The 25,516-nt window shown below is 38.4% G+C and overlaps 1 protein-coding gene across 1 annotated transcript in view; it reads left to right on the forward strand.

Moving 5' to 3' along the window:
* Nucleotides 1–25,516, forward strand: part of ca14 (carbonic anhydrase XIV) — a gene marked incomplete at both ends in the record, with an annotated part of 177,067 nt that overhangs the window by 63,717 nt on the left and 87,834 nt on the right. Inside the window, 3 exons of the mRNA XM_081388892.1 lie at nucleotides 1,442–1,537; nucleotides 1,738–1,809; nucleotides 1,958–2,110. Of these exons, the coding sequence (XP_081245018.1) occupies nucleotides 1,442–1,537; nucleotides 1,738–1,809; nucleotides 1,958–2,110 (321 nt within the window). The remainder of the gene's footprint in view (nucleotides 1–1,441; nucleotides 1,538–1,737; nucleotides 1,810–1,957; nucleotides 2,111–25,516) is intronic.

Below are 25,516 nucleotides of genomic sequence, written 5' to 3' on the forward strand. Positions count from 1 at the left end.
TGCATGGCCCACACACAGAATGGTGGAAACCACCATGGGAAGCATTAACAACAGGGGAAGAACCACTGAACTTGAGGGTTTTGGAATGTCATGACAAATGTACAAGAGCTCCTCTGCTGTATCCATTGCTTGATCTGCTGTTCTGTAATGTGGGTGAAACTCAGATACGAGGAGAGCAGGATCCAAATGCAGAGTTTTATTAAAGTAACAAAAAATACAATTAACTTAAAGACCAGAAAACAAAACACAAGGAGAACTGAGCACAGAAACAAACTGACAAATGTCATGTCCTTGGGCTGATCTGTCAGGTTTTTTCCCTGTCTTTGTCTTTGTGTTGGTTTGGACTACATGGGTTCGATTTGACAGTTCACCATGTGCTTCTCTGTTATCGTGGCATCTTATCCCACCCCCTTGTTATTCCATTCATTACCTCGTTATTGTTTCACTCCTTCCACCTGTTCTGTATCAATTTATTCCTTTAGTCCCCTATTTAGTTTCCTCTAGTGTGCTGTCTTGTGCCAGATTGTTGTTTGTGCAAGCGCATATTCCAGTCTCATTGTGTCGTGTTCTGCCTTGTCTTGTTGGAGTCCAGCCTCATTGTCTTGTGTTCTGCCATGTCCTGTGGGATACTTTGGCAGTTTTGTTCCCCACTGCATTCAGCCCTGGTTGTGCTCTCGATCTCTGATCATGGGTTGTCTTTGTCTCCACCCTGCTTCACGTGCCGCCTGAGTGCCGCCAGCCCCCTGCCTCAACAGTGCCCTCCGCTGCACTACACCGCCTTGTTCTGGCTCTCCAGTCATTACGTTCATCTAAGCTAGATGAACGCTACCATGGAAGTTCCACTGAGATTGTTCCTGTCTGGATTGTTGAGTTCTGGTCTGGATTATTGACAGCCTTTTTGTTGCCTTTTTGAAATTATCTCAGTTTAAAACCGTTTTTTTTTTTTTTTTTTTTTTTTTGGTGCCTGCAGACTGAGTCCTTGTCCTGATCTGACAACAACAGCAAACACAGGAAACACTAGGGCTATATACACACATGTGCAATCACTCTTCAGATTTCAATGAAGAAAGAAAACTTTAACAAAGTAGCATGGTCAGCTACGCAGTGTCTTGTTCCCATTAAGTGAACCAAGGTTACATATGTAACAGAGATGATCACTTTCATAGGTACGCTCAATGCTGTATCAGTACTTGACACTATATAGAACCACATTCATTTCAGCCATTTAACCAAAAACCCATTGACTTCAGGATGATGGAACTGAACGTGCTAAAATGCTAACTTGATTCCGAGTTTTGGCCTACAAAGTGATGTCATACCTGCACCATTCTATAGTGTCAGCTACTTGACAACATTGAGCGAACCTATGAAAGAAAACATGTCTTATGTAAGATGCCTAAATATATTATAACCTGAACACACACTCTCTCTTTTCTCTCAGCTCCATATTGTCCATTACAATACAGAGGTTTATGCTAATATGTCTGAAGCTGTGACCCAAGAAAATGGCCTGGCTGTGTTAGGGATTCTAATTGAGGTGATTTATCTTTAAACAAACCCTATATTCATGTAGTATTTTATATATATATATATATATATATATATATATATATATATATATATATATATATATATATATATATATATATATATATATATATATATATATATATATATATATATATATATATAAATTACCACTCAAACTTTATCTCATTCAGTTGTTTGTTTTTTCAGGCAGGTGAAGAGATTAATCAGGCATACGGTAGTATTCTCAACTATCTGGGCAGCATCAGATATGCAGGCATGTATTTGTGTGTATGTGGGAGTATATCTACTGTATACATGTGTGATTACCGTGCTTCAGCCTTTTGGGTTACTTTGTGAATCTTCATACAAGACATACAATTTCATTAAAATGTTTACAGCTTTTAATATTTGATTTATTTCAGGCCAGAAGGTGGCTATCCCTGCATTTGACATACAGTCACTGCTGCCTGACAACCTCAGCCAATATTTCCGCTACAATGGCTCACTCACCACTCCACCCTGCCACCAGAGTGTCCTCTGGACCATCTTCAATGAAAGGGTGAAAATCTCTCATTCACAGGTACAGAGAGACTGTGTGAAAGCTCAAGCAATGCTAACTTTTCATATTCATTAGTTCAGTCATGACAATTCTTGAGATAAATTGTTATATTCATATTAGTAGTAGTAGTATCTTTTTATTCAGACTCATGGTCCATCCATACAAAAAAAATAGTAATACAAATACAAAAAAAAATGAAAGCTGCAAGCAGCGATGAAAAGGGCCCTCGCACCCCTGCCACCGCCACCCGGCACCTTTAGTAAAGGCCTTAAGATTACATTCACCAAATTTGAAGAGGATCAGATCAAAACTGTAGGAGGAGTTCGTTAAAGTACAACATCAGGAAATGGCAAAAACTGCACAAAATCTGAGAGGAAGTTCAAAATAGCTGACTTCCTGTTGTGTTTAGGGCTGTGCTCCAAGATACTTTTTTGTAGGTATTGGGTCATTACATGTATGTACCAAATTTCATACCTGTACGTGAAACGCAGAGCCGGGGCAAAATGTAGGGGCAATAATTAAGCCATTTTGCCCCACACAATTTTGAAAACCACATCACACATACATTTTCACCACTTCTGAAGCGTGTGCAAAGTTTCATGATTTTTCGAGCACGTTTTGTATTTGCCACACTTCCTGCTACCAGCAGGTGGCGCTATTGCTATAACCAAATATGAGCATGGTCATGTGTTCAGGACAGGACTCTTATCAAACATGTGAAGTTTGGGGCAGATTGGAAATTATATGCCTAAGTTACTGCAGGCTATCTGTGGTTGCCTAGCAACATCAGAACTGCAAGCAACATTAATATTGAACTTATCTGATCATGCATATATCACCAGAAGGCCGAAACTGGGTGAACATTTGTCAGGCCGCCGAGGGCACACCCTTCGACGAAAACTCAAGATCTTTGCAATTTAACGTCGCAAAGGCCTTAAGATTACACTCACCAAATTTGAAGAGGATCAGATCAAAACTGTAGGAGGAGTTCGTTAAAGTACAACATCAGGAAATTGCGAAAAATGCACAAAATCTAGGAGGAAGTTCAAAATAGCTGACTTCCTGTTGTGTTTAGGGCTATGCTCCAAGAGACTTTTTTGTAGATATTGAGTCATTACATGTATGTACCAAATTTCATACCTGTACGTGAAACCTAGAGCCGGGGCAAAATGTGGGGGCAATAATTTACCGAATTTGCCCCCCCCCCAATTTTGAAAACCATATCACACGTAAATTTTCACCACTTCTGAAGCGTGTGCAAAGTTTCATGAGTTTTCGAGCATGTTAAGGCCCTCTAAAAAGCGATTCACTTTGGAGAAGAAGAAGAAGAAGAATTAAAGCTGCAAGCAGCGATGAAAGGGCCCTCGCACCCGTGCCATCAACACTCGGTGGCTTTAGGAAGACAGAGCATGGTTGGGAAATGTACATTTAAGGAGGTATATATAGTAAGAGTATGTCAAAGTCAGTTACAAAATGTTTTGTATAATGGTGATAATAGCATGCTTCATGATTCAGCTAAGTGTTGCTAGCATTTTTAGTCTGTTTCTAGCATGCTTAGTACACAATAATTATGTGGTTAGTACTGCATTACTGTGTTAACCATGTCAGTTTCTGTTGCCAGTAGGTGGCGTTATGACTATAACTGAATATGAGCATGGATGTGTGTTCAGGACAGAACTCTTATCAAACGTGTGAAGTTTGGTGCAAATTGGACATTGCCTTCTTGAGTAACAACAAAGTCATGTTTCATTGAATTAGCATTCTTTAGCACTTAGCTAAGCATTGTTAGCATGTTTTAACATGTTTCTAGCATGTTTAGAACTCAATGGCATTTTTAACATGTTGCTAGAACGGCATCAACGTGTTAAACATGTCACTTCCTGTTGCCAGCAGGTGGCGCTATTACTATAACTGAACATTTTCATGTAGATGTGTTCAGGCCATGACTCTTATCAAAAGTGTGAAGTTTGGGGCAGATTGGACATTCCATGCCTGAGTTACAGCAAATTCCTATTTAGTTGCAATAATAGCATGCTTTAGCACTTAGCTAAGAGTTTGCTAGCATGTTTTAGCATGTTTCTAGTATGTTGTTAGCATGTTTAACACTTGCTGGCACTTTTTTATATGTTATTAGGAGTCCATAACAGTGTTAAACATGTCACTTCCTGTTGCCAGCAGGTGGTGCTATGACTGTAACTGAATATAAGCATGGTCATGTGTTCAGGACAGAACGCTTATCAAAAGTGTGAAGTTTGGGGCAGATTGGACATTCCATGCCTGAGTTACAGCAAATTCATATTTAATTGCAGTAATATCATTCTTTAGCACTTAGCTAAGTGTTTGCTAGTATGTTTTAGCATGTCTCTAGTATGTTGGTAGGATGTTTAGCACCTACTGGCATTTTTTTATATGTTATTAGGAGTCAAGAACAGTGTTAAACGTCACTTCCTGATGCCAGCAGGTGGCGCTATGACTATAACTAAATATGAGCATGGACATGCTTTCAAGAGATAACTTATCAAACGTGTGAAGTTTGGGGTAGATTGTACATTGCCTGCTTGAGTAACAACAAAGTCCTGTTTCATTGAATTAGCATGCTTTAGCACTTAGCTAAGTATTGCTAGCATGTTTTAACATGTTTCTAGCATGTTTAGAACTCAATGGCATTTTTGACATGTTGCTAGAACGGCATCAACATGTTAAACATGTCACTTCCTGTTGTCAGTAGGTGGCGCTATAACTATAACTGAATTTGAGCATAGACATGTGTTCAGGCCATGATTCTTATCAAATGTGTGAAGTTTGGGGCAGATTGGACATTCCATGCCTGAGTTACAGCAAATTCCTATTTAATTGCAGTAATAGCATGCTTTAGCACTTAGCTAAGTGTTTGCTAGCATGTTTCTAGTATGTTGCTAACCTGTTTAGCACTTGCTGGCTCTTTTATATATGTTATTAGGAGACCACAACAGTGTTAAACATGTCACTTCCTGTGGACAGCAGGTGGCGCTATTACTATAACTGAATATTCTCATGTAGATGTGTTCAGGCCATGACTCTTATCAAACGTGTGAAGTTTGGGGCAGATTGGACATTCCATGCCTGTGTTACAGCAAATTCCTATTTAATTTCAGCAATAGCATGCTTTAGCACTTAGCTAAGTGTTTGCTAGCATGTTTTAGCATGTTTCTAGTATGTTGATAGCATGTTTAGCACTTGTTGGCACTTTCTTTATATGTTATTAGGAGTCCATAACAGTGTTAAACATGTCACTTCCTGTTGCCAGCAGGTGGCGCTATGACTATAACTGAATATGAGCATGGTCATGCCTCTTACAACGAACACACTGCTGAAGTTTCATCAAGATCAGTCAATTTATGCAGAAGTTATAACACATTTCCTGTTTCTCTTTTCTCGCCATAAATTCGTTTCCTCGCCACGGCCAAACCGTTCGAGATATCAAAAATCCGTCCGCAATTTAGCATCCTCAATGTTTTGATTTCATGCACACCGAGTTTCGAGGGGATTGGATGAATTCTCTAGGAAGAGTATTTCAAATTCCAGAGCGTACGTTTTTCAAACAACCCATAATAGCTGACTTCCTGTTGGGCGGAGCTAATAACATAGAGTGCGGAAGTTGTTCGGCCTGATGAGATCTATATGTGTACCGAGTTTCATACTAATACGTTCTTGTATGTGTCCAAGATTTCAGATTGCATTCTAGGTGGCGCTGTTGAGCACCCCTGCCACGCCCGGGTACCAGCTTCAGCTCGGCCCTAATGGCCGCGGGTTCTGACCTGTGTGCAAAGTTTCATGAGTTTTCGAGCATGTTAAAGGCCCCAAAAGCCCCCGAACCCTTGACCAAGCCGGTGGCACCGCAACCCCGGTGCCTTTAGTTACCTAAAGGCACCGGGGATGGCGGTGCCGCCGGCTTTGGCCCGTAATCGCTGCTCGCAGCTATATTTATATATATATATATATATCAGAGGTGTGGACTCGAGTCATGTGACTTGGACTCGAGTCAGACTCGAGTCATGAATTTGATGACTTCAGACTCGACTCGACAAAATGTACAAAGACTTGCAACTCGACTTGGACTTTAACATCAATGACTCGTGACTTCACTTGGACTTGCGCCTTTTGACTCGAGAAGACTTGCTACTTCCCATGAAAACTGGGGGAAAAAATGTCCACACGGCCGCGCCGCTCTGTTTATCTGCATCTGTGAAAAAAATGTGCACCACCTGTATGCATGCAGAGAGCGCGCGCGCTGCCTGCACGACATCCAATCACTGTAGTCCCACGTTGTTTTGATTCGACAGCATCTAACGCCCGTTTCACACATACTCCGTTTGCAGTGCGTATGCGCCAGCGGTGCGTATTTTTTTCCGTACCCATGTTAACAGGTTAGAGCTTTCACACTGCACGCGGTTGAAGTCCGTCGATCCGTTCCAGGTACGGTGCGTATACAGCAGTGCCGCGATCGTTTCCGCACCGAGTCTATTTCTGCTGTGCTGCAAACGCTGAATTAAAGTGACAGCGCATGTTTCGTGGTCAAAATGAACACAGATTGACCTAAAAATGTAGTAATTTCACCATAAATGCGATTAATTAAATAAAATGTAGTAATCTCACCATAAATGTATTTAATTAAATACTATTTTCACTTTAAGACCAGGGAAAGCAAGGAAAACTACAATTTACCTCAACAAGGCGACATAATGAACGACACTCTCATTCGTGGAGGTGGAAAAACATGTTCCTTGTGACATGCGAGATTTATTGTATTAATTTAAATATAAAAGAAAAGGCATGAGAGTCGGCTGTTTTTTATATAAGTAGCCTACATGGTTAAATATTTGACCACTTGCTTTAGGAACTTAATATAAGTAGAAGTAATGCATTGAATAATAGGCCTACGTTGTTTAAATTGTGTTTAAACGTGCATACGTCTATTAAAGAGTGTATATGTGTACAAAGAGAATCGCAATGCTGAGACGTTAAGACCGGGGTAAATCAAGGGAAAATACATATTTCAACAAGGCAACATAATGAACACTCGTCTCATTCGTGGAGGTGGAAAAACAAGTTCTTTGTGACATGCGAGATTTATTGTAAAAAGATTTAAATTATGCAAAAGAAAGAGTATGAGTCTGCTGTTTTTGTCAATTTTAAGTTTTAATTTAAAATGTATGCGATTTTAATATAAGTACATGGTTAAATATTTTACCACTTGCTTGAGCAACTTAATATATAATTATATAAGAGTAATGCATTAAATAATACGTTGTTTAAATTGTATTTAAACGTGAATACGTCTATTAAAGAGTGTATACGTGTGTACAAAGAGAATCGCAATGCTGACAAAAAAACTTTTTTTAAATAAAAGTTGCTTAACTTCTGGATTTGAAATACAAATAGTGAGTAGGCTATGTATTTGTGGTACAGCCGCGGATCACGCACTGCAAACGCAGCATATGTGAAGCACTATTGCGCGTGCTGGTCTTCCACCGCATACGCACTGCAACACGCACCGCATACGCACTGCACACGGAGTATGTGTGAAACGGCATAAGCAGGCCATTGCAAGACAACCAATGAAGTGCAACAAGCAACAACGCGCCAGTAGGCAAAATGATACCGAAGGTAGTTTCATTTGGCTATAAAAATTACGAGGTAGTCGACAAAAAACGAGTTGCAATTTAAAGTTGCCTGAAGTTGCACAAAGACAGGTAAGTTTTGAACGAATGCTAAGGACCTTATCAGTTGTACCGTAAAACTTCAAATAATAGCCGAGTCCCCAATAGACGCCTGTCTCTTTTAAACTGTCTTCTCTCTCTCTCTCTCTCTCTCTCTCTCTCTCTCTCTCTCTCTCTCTCTCTCTCTCTCTCTCTCTCTCTCTCTCTCTCATACACACCAGTCTCTATGGAGGCATTCCAATTATATTGGTTGGTCCAGTTTTTCAGAAGTGATAATTTTGAGGAGTGATGATTTTATTGATGACATGTTTAAAAAGGTTTAGGCTAAAACGACCCATGCCTATTTCAAAGTTAAACTGTTTTGCAATATGAGGTCAATACAATACAGGACTGAAGCTGCATGCTGTGCATTGTTGTAGTGCAATATGCTGTTGAAATACAAGCATTTTTTGTGAAAATAAAATTTTCTGTTTTTTACTGTATTTAATTAATGTCATTGTATAAAAAGAGGTTTAAATAAATACAAATCTTACAGACATACATGATTTGTATAAATTTTATTTCTGTGGTAGAGGACTTGAAATGCCTCGAAACTAAAATGGTAGGACTTTGGACTCGACTTGAGACTTGTTGGCTTTGACTTTTGACTCGACTCGGGACTTGCCTCATCTTTGACTCGACTTGACTCGGGACTCGAGGGCAAAGACTTGAGACTTACTTGTGACTTGCATAACAATGACTTTGTCCCACCTCTGATATATATACACACAAATATATATATATATATGTATATAAATATCTATCTTTCTATCTATATCTATATATATATATATATATATATATATATATATATACACACACACACACACACACACACACACACACACACACACACACACACACACACATATATATATATATATATATAAGACAGAAAATATTACTTGTCTTACCTTATTCTGATTTTATGATACACTCAAAATATTCCACAACAAATCCTTTAAATTTAATGTAAAAATAAAAACGAAAGTAAGCAGTGTTGGTCTCACGTAACCCTCTCATTAGAATCAAAATGTTTCAATATTTGCGATGTATTTGGATGCTAAACTATTCTTTATTATAGGCTTTGTACTTCACTCGTGTTCCAATATCGATGGAAAAAATCATCCTCTTCACACGCGCAAAAATGTGCTTGGAAACATCACAGTGGAGCTCTGCTTACTGTGAATGGTACAAATTGTACTACTGACTATTTAAACAGAGCAGTGTAATTCGTTTATGTTAGGTTGAATATTTTTATTATTATATTGTATTAGGGCTATAATGAACAGGCTGCGATGTCAAGATTACAATTCTGGAATGTGTGTGTGTGTGTGACGCGGTTGCGGTTGAACAGTAGACACAAAAACATAAATAAAATGTTTTAGTTAATCCCTACATCCATAGGAATACATTGAAAATGCTCGCTCTACTCCGCACCATTATCAATGTCTGTGCGGACGTCTGTATTTTACTTTCGCTTTTAAGTTAGCGATTCAAAAGCCCTCAGCGGTGTCACACGTCGATTAACTGGTGGGAAAATTTTTATCACAGTCACATCCCTAATATATTTATATATAAATACAATAGGCCTACCTGAAAGAGAATTTTACTTGCCCGACCAGAGTATAGCCTGATTAGAACGTCAATAACAAAAAAATAACTTGGGAATCACTAAAACGAGAGATTATTCTAATTTCATTACATTAATTTTAAGTTGCAATCAGCAGTTAATAATAAATGTATTACTGATCAATGGTAACAAGGTTGCCCTGCTGAGGCTCATGCAGCTTCTCCAGGAGAATTGTAAACAAATGAGCGCAGCACACAAAAAAGCAACGCAGTTAACAACATACTGATTAAAAAATTACAAATATGGAGTTTTTATATATTTTATAACATATAATAGAGTTAAGCAACCTCATTTGACGAGTAGGCAACTATTTCCTGAATACAATCACGATTGAAACTGTGACATTGATTTCATACAACAGGTTAATAAACAGTTACAATTAAGTCACTTACATTTTAGATGCAATATTGACTGTTTTTGTTCTGTTTCAGAAGCAAAAGTAGTTAAACAAAGATCACAGCAGAACCATCGCGCATCTCACAGCAGCTTGTTTTCTCATTACTGAATGATTCAGCATTTTGAAACGAATCGGTTGACTCAAAGATTCAATGGTCAATCCATAAACATCTGTCTCAAACATGAATGACTCAGTCATTCGAACGTATCGTTTGAACGAATGAATCAATGACTCGCTTATTAAGATGGTCGCCTGGTGACACCTGATGGCGGTTTAGTGTTATGTTTAAAAGTATAATTTTTACCAACGTGCACCATTATCAATGTCCGTGCGGACCTCCGTTTTTTACTTTCACTTTTATATTAGCGATTTAAAAGCAGCCGCTCGTGTCACACGTCGATTAACCGATGGGAAAATATCCTCACAGTCATATACCTAATTAATTTATATTTAAATACAATAGGCCTACCTAGTAAAACGTTTTATATACTATTTTAATATCCTTTTGGACACAAGAGGGCAGTATAGCCCTATGTTTGATTTTTTTGTTGAACCAAATAGCACTAAATAGCCTGTTTTTAACTTTTTCATACTCCTTGAATTGCAAAAACAGAATAAAATGGGTTTAGTTCTAATATTTGTATCATTTTACATAAAAATAAATGGTGTATAATTACATTTTTAGAAGTTATGTTGAGATGTTTCCTGCTTCCTTTTTGACATAAATTTAATCCCTCGCCATAGCAAAACCGTTTGAGATATTCAATATCCGTTTACAATTTTGCATCATTAATATATTTTAATCATGTTGAAAAAGTTTGGTGGGAATAAAATAAACCTTTTAGGAGGAGCAACTAAAAACTCAGAGGCTGATTTAGCAAAAAATCCATATTCAGACCAAAATATCCGACACCCTGTTGGTCATAGCTAATAACTGTCAATTAGAAAGTTGTCCGGCTTGATGAGAACAATACACCTACCAAGTTTTGTGATTCTAGGAAAAACTAAGCCCCCATTTTTGACTAAAGGTGGCGCTACTGAGCCATTTCACCACGCCCGTTTCTGAAACTTTGCACATGTCTACTGGATAATAAATGTGATGTGTCTGTCGAGTTTCATGCATTTTCAAACATGTGAAGAGTCTCAAAAGCATCCGAAAAGAATATTAAAGTTTAATGCGTTGCCACGGCAACAGTATCTAAGATATCAATAATCCTTTCACAGGTCTACATCTGCCGTGTGTCTACATTATACACATAAAGTTTTAAGCAAATCGGGTAAAAAGCATTATGAAAGTGACACACTTCCTGTTGCCAGTTGGTGGCGCTATAACTTTGACTCACAAATGTCACATCCATGTGATCAGCCTCTTACAACGAACACACTGCTGAAGTTTCATCAAGATCAGTTAATGTATGCAGATGTTATAACACACTTCCTGTTTGAATTATTCGCCATAAATTCGTTTCCTTGCCATGGCCAAACCGTTCGAGATATCAAAAATCCGTCCGCAATTTAGCATCCTCAATGTCTTGACTTCATACACACCGAGTTTGGAGGCGAATGGATGAATTTCCTAGGAGGAGTACATTAAATTCCACAGCATGCGTTTCCAAACAACGCTAAATAGACGACTTCCTGTTGGGCTGGCGTAAAACTTAGAGCACGAAAGTTGTTCGGCCCGATGAGGTCTATATGTGTACCGGGTTTCATATTATTACATGCAAGCGTGTCTGATTTATGGACAAGTGTTCGGATCCCGTTCCAGGGGGCGCTGTCGAGGCCCCCTGCCACGCCCGGGTACCAGCTTCAGCCCGGCCCTGATGGCCGCGGGTTCTGACCTGTGTGCAAAATTTCAAGAGTTTTCGAGCATGTTAAGGGCCCCAAAAGTGCCCGAAAGGTTGACAAAATAATAATAATAATAATAATAAATATAGCTGCGAGCAGCGATTACGGGCCCAAGCCGGTGGTACCGCAACCCCGGTGCCTTTAGTTACCTAAAGGCACAGCTATATTTATATATATATATATATATATATATATATATATATATATATATATATATATATATATATATACATACACACACATACATATATATGTATATATATATATATATATATATATATATATATATATATATATATATATATATATTATTGTTCAAAAGTTTGGGGTCAGTAAGATTTTTAATGTTTTTAGGAGAAGTCTCTTCTGCTCACCAAGGCTGCATTTATTGATTAAAAATACAAACAAAAACAGTAATATTGTGAAATATTATTCCAATTTAAAACAGCTGTTTTCAATTTTTAAATATTTTACATAGTAATTCATTTCTGTGATCAAAGTTGAGTTTTCAGCATCATTACTCCAGTCTTCAGTGTCACATGATCCTTCAGAAATCATACTAATATGATGATTGATGCTCAATAAATATTCATTATTATTTTCAATGTTGAAAACAGTTGTGTACAGATTTTTTTTTTTTCAAAATGCTTTGATGAATGTTAGTTCAAAAGAACAGCATATATTTCAAATATATATATTTTTAACATTATAAATGTCTTTACTGTAACTGTTGATCAGTTTAACTCATCCTTCATAAATAAAAGTACTGATTTATTTTATTTATTTCCCCCAAAAATAAAATTTTAATTATTACTAACCCAAAACTTTTGAGCGGTAGTGTTTAACGTTACAAAAGCTTTAGATTTCAGATAAATGCTGTTCTTTTGAACTTTCTATTCATCAAAGACTGTACACAACTGTTTTCGACATTTAAAATAATAATGAATGTTTCTTGAGTATCAATCATCATATTAGAATAATTTCTGAAGGATCATGTGACAGTGACGACTGGAGTAATGATGCTGAAAACTCAGCTTTGATCACAGGAATAAATAACAGTTTAAAATATATTAAAATAGAAAGCAGCTGTTTTAAATTGGAATAATGTTTTACAATATTACTGTTTTTGTTTGTATTTTTAATCAAATATATGCAGCCTTGGTGAGCAGAAGAAACTTCTCTGTTATGTGCGCGCCACAGACTGCACGCACGTCCGCTTAGAGTTCCGCCTTTTGCCTTCCGTCAATATTACGTTATTAGAAAAATATTTTTTTAGAGAATCGATTTTTTGACATTTGTGAATCGATTCAGAATCGTCCACGTCCGCATCGCGATGCATCTAAGAATAATTTTTTTCTCCCACCCCTAGATTTCATACAAATAAACAGTTACAATTAAGTCACTTACATTTTAGATGCAATGTTGCCTGTGTTTGTTCTGTTTCAGCAGCGAAAATAGTTAAACAAAGATCACGGCAGAACCATCACTTATCACGTGTTTTCTCATAACTGAACGATTCAGCATTTTTAACGAATCGGTTGACTCAAAGATTGAATGATCAATCCATAAACATCTGTCTTAATCATGATCGACTCATTCGAACGAATCGTTTGAACGAATGAATCAATGACTCGCTTATTAAGATGGATGCCTGGCGACACCTAATGGCGGTTTAGTGTTGTTTATTCTTTCCCACATGTGTGTGATTTGTGTGTGCAACATTATCATTATTTTTCTTTCACTATTATATTAGCGATTTAAAAGCACCCACTCGTGTCACACGTCGATTAACCGGTGGGAAAATATCCTCAGACACATACCTAATAAATGTATATTTAAATACAATATTGGCCTACCTGGTAAAAAGTTTTATATACTATTTTGATGTCCTTTTGGACACAAGAGGGCAGTATAGCCCTATGTTTGCTTTTTTGTTTAACCAAATAGCACTAAATAGCCTGTTTTAACTTTTTCATTCTTCTTGAATTGCAAAAACAGAATAAAATGGGTTTAGTTCGATATTTGTATACTTTTATATAGAAATAAATGGTATATAATTACATTTTTAGAAGATTTTTAGTGTTTCCTTTTTGGACATTACTTTAATCCCTCGCCATAGCAAAACCGTTTAAGATATTTATTATCCATTCACAATTTAGCATATTTAATGTAGTTTCATCATGTTGAAAAAGTTTGGTACGAATAAAATAAATAGTTTAAGAGGAGTGGCTAAAAATTCAGAGGCTGATTTAGCAAAAAAAATCACATTCAGACCAAAATAGCTGACTTCCTGATGGCCAGAGCTATTGAATGTAAATTAGAAAGTTGTCCGGCTTGATGAGAACAATATACAAACTATTTTTTCTTTACTGTAGTTAAAACTAACCCCCCCACTTTTGTCAAAAGCATGTTGAAAGTGACACACTTCCTGCTGCCAGTTGGTGGCGCTATAACTTTGACTCACAATAGCTACATCGATCTGATCGGCCTCTTACCACGAACACACTGCTGAAGTTTCATCAAGATCAGTTAATGTATGCAGAAGTTATTCCACTTCGTGTTTCTCTTTTCTCGCCATAAATTCGATTCCTCGCCACAGCCAAACCGTTCGAGATATCAAAAATCCGTTCGCAATTTAGCATCCTCAATGTCTTGACTTCATGCTGACTGAGTTTGGAGGTGATTGAATGAATTCTCTAGGAGGAGTACATCACATTCCACAGCAAGCGTTTTCCAAACAACCCATAATAGCCGACTTCCTGTTGGGCTGGCGTGAAACTTGACAGAGGGAAAGTTGTTCGGCCCCATGAAATCTATATGTGTACCGAGTTTCATATTAATACATGCAAGCGTGTTTGATATATGGACCAAGTTTTCAGACCCTGTTCAAGAGGGCGCTGTTGAGCCCCCCTGCCACGCCCGTTTCTGAAACTTTTCACATGTCTACTGGCTAATAAGTGTTATGTGTCTGTCGAGTTTCATCCAATTTCAAGCATGTTAAGAGTCTCAAACGCATCCGAAAAGAATATTAAAATTTGATGCGTTGCCACGGCAACACTATCTAAGATATCAATAATCCTTTCACAGGTCTACATCTGCCGTGTGTTTACATTATACACATAAAGTTTGAAGCAAATCGTGTAAAATTAAGAGGGTGACTTCAAAGCATTTTGAAAGTGACACACTTCCTGCTGCCAGTTGGTGGCGCTATAACTTTGACTCACAATAGTCACATCCTTGTGATCGGCCTCTTACAACAAACACACTGCGAAAGTTTCATCAAGATCAGTTAATGTATGCAGAAGTTATAACACACTTCCTGTGTCCCATTAATCGCCATAAATTCGTTTCCTCGCCACAGCCAAACCGTTCGAGATATCAAAAATCCGTCCGCAATTTAGCATCCTCAATGTCTTGACTTCATGCACACCGAGTTTGGTTGTGATTGGACGAATATTCTAGGAGGAGTATTTCAAATTCCAGAGGATGCGTTTTTCAAACAACCCATAATAGTTGACTTCCTGTTGGGCTGGTGTAAAACTTAGAGCACGAAAGTTGTTCGGCCCGATGAGATCTATATGTGTACTGAGTTTCATATTATTATATGCAAGCGTGTTTGATTTATAGACCAAGTTTTCGGACACCATTCCAGGGGGCGCTGTCGAGCCCCCGTGCCACGCCCGGGTACCAGCTTCAGTCCGGCCCTGATGGCCGCAGGTTCTGATGTGTGTGCAAAATTTCAAGAGTTTTTGAGCATGTTAAGGGCCCCAAAAGTGCCCAAAAGGTTGACAAAATAATAATAATAATAATAATTAAAGCTGCAAGCAGCGATGAAAGGGCCCTCGCACCCGTGCCATCAACACTCGGTGGCTTTAGGAAGACAGAGCATGGTTGGGAAATGTACATTTAAGGAGGTATATATAGTAAGAGTATGTCAAAGTTAGTAACAAAATGTTTTGTATAATGGTGATAATAGCATGCTTCATGACTCAGCTAAGTGTTGCTAGCATGTTTAGTCTGTTTCTAGCATGCTTAGTACACAATAATTATGTGGTTAGTACTGCATTACTGTGTTAACCATGTCAGTTTCTGTTGCCAGTAGGTGGCGTTATGACTATAGCTGAATATGAGCATGGATGTGTGTTCAGGACAGAACTCTTATCAAACATGTGAAGTTTGGTGCAAATTGGAAATTGCCTTCTTGAGTAACAAAAAAGTCATGTTTCATTGAATTAGCATTCTTTAGCACTTAGCTAAGCATTGTTAGCATGTTTTAACATGTTTCTAGCATGTTTAGAACTCAATGGCATTTTTAACATGTTGCTAGAACGGCATCAACGTGTTAAACATGTCACTTCCTGTTGCCAGTAGGTGGCGCTATTACTAAAAATGAACATTCTCATGTAGATGTATTCAGGCCATGACTCTTATCAAAAGTGTGAAGTTTGGGGCAGATTGGACATTCCATGCCTGAGTTACAGCAAATTCCTATTTAATTGCAATAATAGCATGCTTTAGCACTTAGCTAAGAGTTTGCTAGCATGTTTTAGCATGTTTCTAGTATGTTGTTAGCATGTTTAACACTTGCTGGCACTTTTTTATATGTTATTAGGAGTCCATAACAGTGTTAAACATGTCACTTCCTGTTGCCAGCAGGTGGCGCTATGACTGTAACTGAATATAAGCATGGTCATGTGTTCAAGACAGAACGCTTATCAAAAGTGTGAAGTTTGGGGCAGATTGGACATTCCATGCCTGAGTTACAGCAAATTCATATTTAATTGCAGTAATATCATTCTTTAGCACTTAGCTAAGTCTTTGCTAGTATGTTTTAGCATGTCTCTAGTATGTTGGTAGGATGTTTAGCACCTACTGGCATTTTTTTTATATGTTATTAGGAGTCAAGAACAGTGTTAAACGTCACTTCCTGTTGCCAGCAGGTGGCGCTATGACTATAACTAAATATGAGCATGGACATGTGTTCAAGAGATAACTCTTATCAAACGTGTGAAGTTTGGGGTAGATTGTACATTGCCTTCTTGAGTAACAACAAAGTCCTGTTTCATTGAATTATCATGCTTTAGCACTTAGCTAAGTATTGCTAGCATGTTTTAATATGTTTCTAGCATGTTTAGAACTCAATGGCATTTTTAACATGTTGCTAGAACGGCATCAACGTGTTAAACATGTCACTTCCTGTTGCCAGTAGGTGGCGCTATTACTATAACTGAATTTGAGCATAGACATGTGTTCAGGCCATGATTCTTATCAAACGTGTGATGTTTGGGGCAGATTGGACATTCCATGCCTGGGTTACAGCAAATTCCTATTTAATTGCAGTGATAGCATGCTTTAGCACTTAGCTAAGTGTTTGCTAGCATGTTTCTAGTATGTTACTAACCTGTTTAGCACTTGCTGGCTCTTTTTTATATGTTATTAGGAGACCACAACAGTGTTAAACATGTCACTTCCTGTTGACAGCAGGTGGCGCTATTACTATAACTGAATATTCTCATGTAGATGTGTTCAGGCCATGACTCTTATCAAACGTGTGAAGTTTGAGGCAGATTGGACATTCCTTGCCTGTGTTACAGCAAATTCCTATTTAATTGCAGCAATAGCATGCTTTAGCACTTAGCTAAGTGTTTGCTAGCATGTTTTAGCATGCTTCTAGTATGTTGTTAGCATGTTTAGCACTTGCTGGCACTTTTTTTATGTTTTTATGTCCACAACAGTGTTTAACATGTCACTTCCTGTTGCCAGCAGGTGGCACTATGACTGTAACTGAATATGAGCATGGTCATGTGTTCAGGACAGAACGTTTATTAAAAGTGTGAAGTTTGGCGCAGATTGGACATTGCCTTCTTGAGTAACAACAACATCCTGTTTCATTGAATTAGCATGCTTTAGCACTTAGCTAAGTATTGCTAGCATGTTTTAAAATGTTTCTAGCATGTTTAGAAGTCAATGGCATTTTTAACATGTTGCTAGAATGGCATCAACGTGTTAAACATGACACTTCCTGTTACCAGTAGGTGGCGCTATTACTATAACTGAATGTTCTCATGTAGATGTGTTCAGGACAGAACGCTTATCAAAAGTGTGAAGTTTGGGGCAGATTGGACATTCCATGCCTGAGTTACAGCAAATTCCTATTTAATTGCAATAATAGCATGCTTTAGCACTTAGCTAAGAGTTTGCTAGCATGTTTTAGCATGCTTCTAGTATGTTGTTAGCATGTTTAGCACTTGCTGGCACTTTTTTATATGTTATTAGGAGTCCATAACAGTGTTAAACATGTCACTTCCTGTTGCCAGCAGGTGGCGCTATGACTGTAACTGAATATGAGCATGGTCATGTGTTCAGGACAGAACGCTTATCAAAAGTGTGAAGTTTGGGGCAGATTGGACATTCCATGCCTGAGTTACAGCAACTTCCTGTTTCATGGCAAAACATCGAAATTTGTCAGGCCGCCGAGGACCCGCCCTTTGACGAAAACTCAAGATCTTCGCAATTTAACGTCGCAAAGGCCTTAAGATTACACTCACCAAATTTGAAGATGATCAGATTAAAACTGTAGGAGGAGTTCGTTAAAGTACGAGGCCTGAAAATGTCAAAAACTGCACAAAAATCTGAGAGGAAGTTCAAAATGGCTGACTTCCTGTTGTGTTTAGGGCTATGCTCCAAGAGACTTTTTTGTAGGTATTAGTTCATTACATGTATGTACCGAATTTCGTGCACGTACGTGGAACGTTGCGGGAGGCGCACTCCGTTGAACTTTTATAGGTGGCGCTATCGAGCCGTTTTGCCCCGTCCAATTCTGAAACCTATATCAGATGTAAATTTTCGCCAGTTCTGACGCGTGTGCAAAGTTTCGTGAGTTTTCGAGCATGTTTAGGCCCTCAAAAATGCAATTCAATGCGGAGAAGAATAATAATAATTAAAGCTGCAAGCAGCGATGAAAGGGCCCTCGCACCCGTGCCATCAACACTCGGTGGCTTTAGGAAGACAGAGCATGGTTGGGAAATGTACATTTAAGGAGGTATATATAGTAAGAGTATGTCAAAGTCAGTTACAAAATGTTTTGTATAATGGAGATAATAGCATGCTTCATGATTCAGCTAAGTGTTGCAAGCATTTTTAGTCTGTTTCTAGCATGCTTGGTACACAATAATTATGTGGTTAGTACTGCATTACTGTGTTAACCATGTCACACAGTTTCTGTTGCCAGTAGGTGGCGTTATGACTATAACTGAATATGAGCATGGATGTGTGTTCAGGACAGAACTCTTATCAAACGTGTGAAGTTTGGTGCAAATTGGACATTGCCTTCTTGAGTAACAACAAAGTCATGTTTCATTGAATTAGCATTCTTTAGCATTTTTTTTTATATGTTATTAGGAGTCAAGAACAGTGTTAAACATCACTTCCTGTTGCCAGCAGGTGGCGCTATGACTATAACTAAATATGAGCATGGACATGTGTTCAAGAGATAACTCTTATCAAACGTGTGAAGTTTGGGGTAGATTGTACATTGCCTTCTTGAGTAACAACAAAGTCCTGTTTCATTGAATTAGCATGCTTTAGCACTTAGCTAAGTATTGCTAGCATGTTTTAATATGTTTCTAACATGTTTAGAACTCAATGGCATTTTTAACATGTTGCTAGAACGGCATCAACGTGTTAAACATGTCACTTCCTGTTGCCAGTAGGTGGCGCTATTACTATAACTGAATTTGAGCATAGACATGTGTTCAGGCCATGATTCTTATCAAACGTGTGAAGTTTGGGGCAGATTGGACATTCCATGCCTGGGTTACAGCAAATTCCTATTTAATTGCAGTGATAGCATGCTTTAGCACTTAGCTAAGTGTTTGCTAGCATGTTTCTAGTATGTTGCTAACCTGTTTAGCACTTGCTGGCTCTTTTTTATATGTTATTAGGAGACCACAACAGTGTTAAACATGTCACTTCCTGTTGACAGTAGGTGGCGCTATTACTATAACTGAATATTCTCATGTAGATGTGTTCAGGCCATGACTCTTATCAAACGTGTGAAGTTTGAGGCAGATTGGACATTCCATGCCTGTGTTACAGCAAATTCCTATTTAATTGCAGCAATAGCATGCTTTAGCACTTAGCTAAGTGTTTGCTAGCATGTTTTAGCATTTTTCTAGTATGTTGTTAGCATGTTTAGCACTTGCTGGCACTTTTTTATATGTTTTTATGTCCACAACAGTGTTTAACATGTCACTTCCTGTTGCCAGCAGGTGGCACTATGACTGTAACTGAATATGAGCATGGTCATGTGTTCAGGACAGAACGTTTATTAAAAGTGTGAAGTTTGGCGCAGATTGGACATTGCCTTCTTGAGTAACAACAACATCCTGTTTCATTGAATTAGCATGCTTTAGCACTTAGCTAAGTATTGCTAGCATGTTTTAACATGTTTCTAGCATGTTTAGAAGTCAATGGCATTTTTAACATGTTGCTAGAATGGCATCAACGTGTTAAACATGACACTTCCTGTTACCAGTAGGTGGCGCTATTACTATAACTGAATGTTCTCATGTAGATGTGTTCAGGACAGAACGCTTATCAAAAGTGTGAAGTTTGGGGCAGATTGGACATTCCATGCCTGAGTTACAGCAAATTCCTATTTAATTGCAATAATAGCATGCTTTAGCACTTAGCTAAGAGTTTGCTAGCATGTTTTAGCATGCTTCTAGTATGTTGTTAGCATGTTTAGCACTTGCTGGCACTTTTTTATATGTTATTAGGAGTCCATAACAGTGTTAAACATGTCACTTCCTGTTGCCAGCAGGTGGCGCTATGACTGTAACTGAATATGAGCATGGTCATGTGTTCAGGACAGAACGCTTATCAAAAGTGTGAAGTTTGGGGCTGATTGGACATTCCATGCCTGAGTTACAGCAACTTCCTGTTTCATGGCGAAAAATCGAAATTTGTCAGGTCGCCGAGGACCCGCCCTTTGACGAAAACTCAAGATCTTCGCAATTTAACGTCGCAAAGGCCTTAAGATTACACTCACCAAATTTGAAGATGATCAGATTAAAACTGTAGGAGGAGTTCGTTAAAGTACGAGGCCTGAAAATAGCAAAAACTGCACAAAAATCTGAGAGGAAGTTCAAAATGGCTGACTTCCTGTTGTGTTTAGGGCTATGCTCCAAGAGACTTTTTTGTAGGTATTAGGTCATTACATGTATGTACCGAATTTCGTGCACGTACGTGGAACGTTGCGGGAGGCGCACTCCGTTGAACTTTTATAGGTGGCGCTATCGAGCCGTTTTGCCCCGTCCAATTCTGAAACCTATATCAGATGTAAATTTTCGCCAGTTCTGACGCGTGTGCAAAGTTTCGTGAGTTTTCGCGCATGTTTAGGCCCTCAAAAATGCAATTCAATGCGGAGAAGAATAATAATAATAATAATTAAAGCTGCAAGCAGCGATGAAAGGGCCCTCGCACCCGTGCCATCAACACTCGGTGGCTTTAGGAAGACAGAGCATGGTTGGGAAATGTACATTTAAGGAGGTATATATAGTAAGAGTATGTCAAAGTCAGTTACAAAATGTTTTGTATAATGGTGATAATAGCATGCTTCATGACTCAGCTAAGTGTTGCTAGCATGTTTAGTGTGTTTCTAGCATGCTTAGTACACAATAATTATGTGGTTAGTACTGCATTACTGTGTTAACCATGTCAGTTTCTGTTGCCAGTAGGTGGCGTTATGACTATAACTGAATATGAGCTTGGATGTGTGTTCAGGACAGAACTCTTATCAAACGTGTGAAGTTTGGTGCAAATTGGACATTGCCTTCTTGAGTAACAACAAAGTCATGTTTCATTGAATTAGCATGCTTTAGCACTTAGCTAAGCATTGTTAGCATGTTTTAACATGTTTCTAGCATGTTTAGAACTCAATGGCATTTTTAACATGTTGCTAGAACGGCATCAACGTGTTAAACATGTCACTTCCTGTTGCCAGTTGGTGGCGCTATTACTATAATTGAACATTCTCATGTAGATGTGTTCAGGCCATGACTCTTATCAAAAGTGTGAAGTTTGGGGCAGATTGGACATTCCATGCCTGAGTTACAGCAAATTCCTATTTAATTGCAATAATAGCATGCTTTAGCACTTGGCTAAGAGTTTGCTAGCATGTTTTAGCATGTTTCTAGTATGTTGTTAGCATGTTTAACACTTGCTGGCACTCTTTTATATGTTATTAGGAGTCCATAACAGTGTTAAACATGTCACTTCCTGTTGCCAGCAGGTGGCGCTATGACTGTAACTGAATATAAGCATGGTCATGTGTTCAGGACAGAACGCTTATCAAAAGTGTGAAGTTTGGGGCAGATTGGACATTCCATGCCTGAGTTACAGCAAATTCATATTTAATTGCAGTAATATCATTCTTTAGCACTTAGCTAAGTGTTTGCTAGTATGTTTTAGCATGTCTATAGTATGTTGGTAGGATGTTTAGCACCTACTGGCATTTTTTTATATGTTATTAGGAGTCAAGAACAGTGTTAAACGTCACTTCCTGTTGCCAGCAGGTGGCGCTATTACTATAACTGAATATTCTCATGTAGATATGTTCAGGACAGAACGCTTATCAAAAGTGTGAAGTTTGGGGCAGATTGGACATTCCATGCCTGAGTTACAGCAAATTCCTATTTAATTGCAATAATAGCATGCTTTAGCACTTAGCTAAGAGTTTGCTAGCATGTTTTAGCATGCTTCTAGTATGTTGTTAGCATGTTTAGCACTTGCTGGCACTTTTTTATATGTTATTAGGAGTCCATAACAGTGTTAAACATGTCACTTCCTGTTGCCAGCAGGTGGCGCTATGACTATAACTGAATATGAGCATGGTCATGTGTTCAGGACAGAACGTTTATTAAAAGTGTGAAGTTTGGCGCAGATTGGACATTGCCTTCTTGAGTAACAACAACATCCTGTTTCATTGAATTAGCATGCTTTAGCACTTAGCTAAGTATTGCTAGTATGTTTTAACATGTTTCTAGCATGTTTAGAAGTCAATGGCATTTTTAACATGTTGCTAGAATGGCATCAACGTGTTAAACATGACACTTCCTGTTACCAGTAGGTGGCGCTATTACTATAACTGAATATTCTCATGTAGATATGTTCAGGACAGAACGCTTATCAAAAGTGTGAAGTTTGGGGCAGATTGGACATTCCATGCCTGAGTTACAGCAAATTCCTATTTAATTGCAATAATAGCATGCTTTAGCACTTAGCTAAGAGTTTGCTAGCATGTTTTAGCATGCTTCTAGTATGTTGTTAGCATGTTTAGCACTTGCTGGCACTTTTTTATATGTTATTAGGAGTCCATAACAGTGTTAAACATGTCACTTCCTGTTGCCAGCAGGTGGCGCTATGACTATAACTGAATATGAGCATGGTCATGTGTTCAGGACAGAACGTTTATTAAAAGTGTGAAGTTTGGCGCAGATTGGACATTGCCTTCTTGAGTAACAACAACATCCTGTTTCATTGAATTAGCATGCTTTAGCACTTAGCTAAGTATTGCTAGTATGTTTTAACATGTTTCTAGCATGTTTAGAAGTCAATGGCATTTTTAACATGTTGCTAGAATGGCATCAACGTGTTAAACATGACACTTCCTGTTACCAGTAGGTGGCGCTATTACTATAACTGAATATTCTCATGTAGATATGTTCAGGACAGAACGCTTATCAAAAGTGTGAAGTTTGGGGCAGATTGGACATTCCATGCCTGAGTTACAGCAAATTCCTATTTAATTGCAATAATAGCATGCTTTAGCACTTAGCTAAGAGTTTGCTAGCATGTTTTAGCATGCTTCTAGTATGTTGTTAGCATGTTTAGCACTTGCTGGCACTTTTTTATATGTTATTAGGAGTCCATAACAGTGTTAAACATGTCACTTTCTGTTGCCAGCAGGTGGCGCTATGACTATAACTGAATATGAGCATGGTCATGTGTTCAGGACAGAACTCTTATCAAACGTATGAAGTTTGGGGCAGATTGGACATTCCATGCCTGAGTTACAGCAACTTCCTGTTTCATGGCGAAACATCAAAATTTGTCAGGCCGCCGAGGACCCGCCCTTCGACGAAAACTCAAGATCTTCGCAATTTAACGTCGCAAAGGCCTTAAGATTACACTCACCAAATTTGAAGATGATCAGATTAAAACTGTAGGAGGAGTTCGTTAAAGTATGAGGCCTGAAAATGTCAAAAACTGCACAAAAATCTGGGAGGAAGTTCAAAATGGCTGACTTCCTGTTGGGTTTAGGGCTATGCTCCAAGAGACTTTTTTGTAGGTATTAGGTCATTACATGTATGTACCGAATTTCGTGCACGTACGTGGAACGTTGCGGGAGGCGCACTCCGTTGAACTTTTATAGGTGGCGCTATCGAGCCGTTTTGCCCCGTCCAATTCTGAAACCTATATCAGATGTAAATTTTCGCCAGTTCTGACGCGTGTGCAAAGTTTCGTGAGTTTTCGCGCATGTTTAGGCCCTCAAAAATGCAATTCAATGCGGAGAAGAAGAATAATAATAATAATTAAAGCTGCAAGCAGCGATGAAAGGGCCCTCGCACCCGTGCCATCAACACTCGGTGGCTTTAGGAAGACAGAGCATGGTTGGGAAATGTACATTTAAGGAGGTATATATAGTAAGAGTATGTCAAAGTCAGTTACAAAATGTTTTGTATAATGGTGATAATAGCATGCTTCATGACTCAGCTAAGTGTTGCTAGCATGTTTAGTGTGTTTCTAGCATGCTTAGTACACAATAATTATGTGGTTAGTACTGCATTACTGTGTTAACCATGTCAGTTTCTGTTGCCAGTAGGTGGCGTTATGACTATAACTGAATATGAGCTTGGATGTGTGTTCAGGACAGAACTCTTATCAAACGTGTGAAGTTTGGTGCAAATTGGACATTGCCTTCTTGAGTAACAACAAAGTCATGTTTCATTGAATTAGCATGCTTTAGCACTTAGCTAAGCATTGTTAGCATGTTTTAACATGTTTCTAGCATGTTTAGAACTCAATGGCATTTTTAACATGTTGCTAGAACGGCATCAACGTGTTAAACATGTCACTTCCTGTTGCCAGTTGGTGGCGCTATTACTATAATTGAACATTCTCATGTAGATGTGTTCAGGCCATGACTCTTATCAAAAGTGTGAAGTTTGGGGCAGATTGGACATTCCATGCCTGAGTTACAGCAAATTCCTATTTAATTGCAATAATAGCATGCTTTAGCACTTGGCTAAGAGTTTGCTAGCATGTTTTAGCATGTTTCTAGTATGTTGTTAGCATGTTTAACACTTGCTGGCACTCTTTTATATGTTATTAGGAGTCCATAACAGTGTTAAACATGTCACTTCCTGTTGCCAGCAGGTGGCGCTATGACTGTAACTGAATATAAGCATGGTCATGTGTTCAGGACAGAACGCTTATCAAAAGTGTGAAGTTTGGGGCAGATTGGACATTCCATGCCTGAGTTACAGCAAATTCATATTTAATTGCAGTAATATCATTCTTTAGCACTTAGCTAAGTGTTTGCTAGTATGTTTTAGCATGTCTATAGTATGTTGGTAGGATGTTTAGCACCTACTGGCATTTTTTTATATGTTATTAGGAGTCAAGAACAGTGTTAAACGTCACTTCCTGTTGCCAGCAGGTGGCGCTATTACTATAACTGAATATTCTCATGTAGATATGTTCAGGACAGAACGCTTATCAAAAGTGTGAAGTTTGGGGCAGATTGG

The sequence above is a fragment of the Scardinius erythrophthalmus genome (assembly GCF_964197995.2).
Source record: "Scardinius erythrophthalmus genome assembly, chromosome: 16".
Classification (NCBI taxonomy): Eukaryota; Metazoa; Chordata; class Actinopteri; order Cypriniformes; family Leuciscidae; genus Scardinius; species Scardinius erythrophthalmus.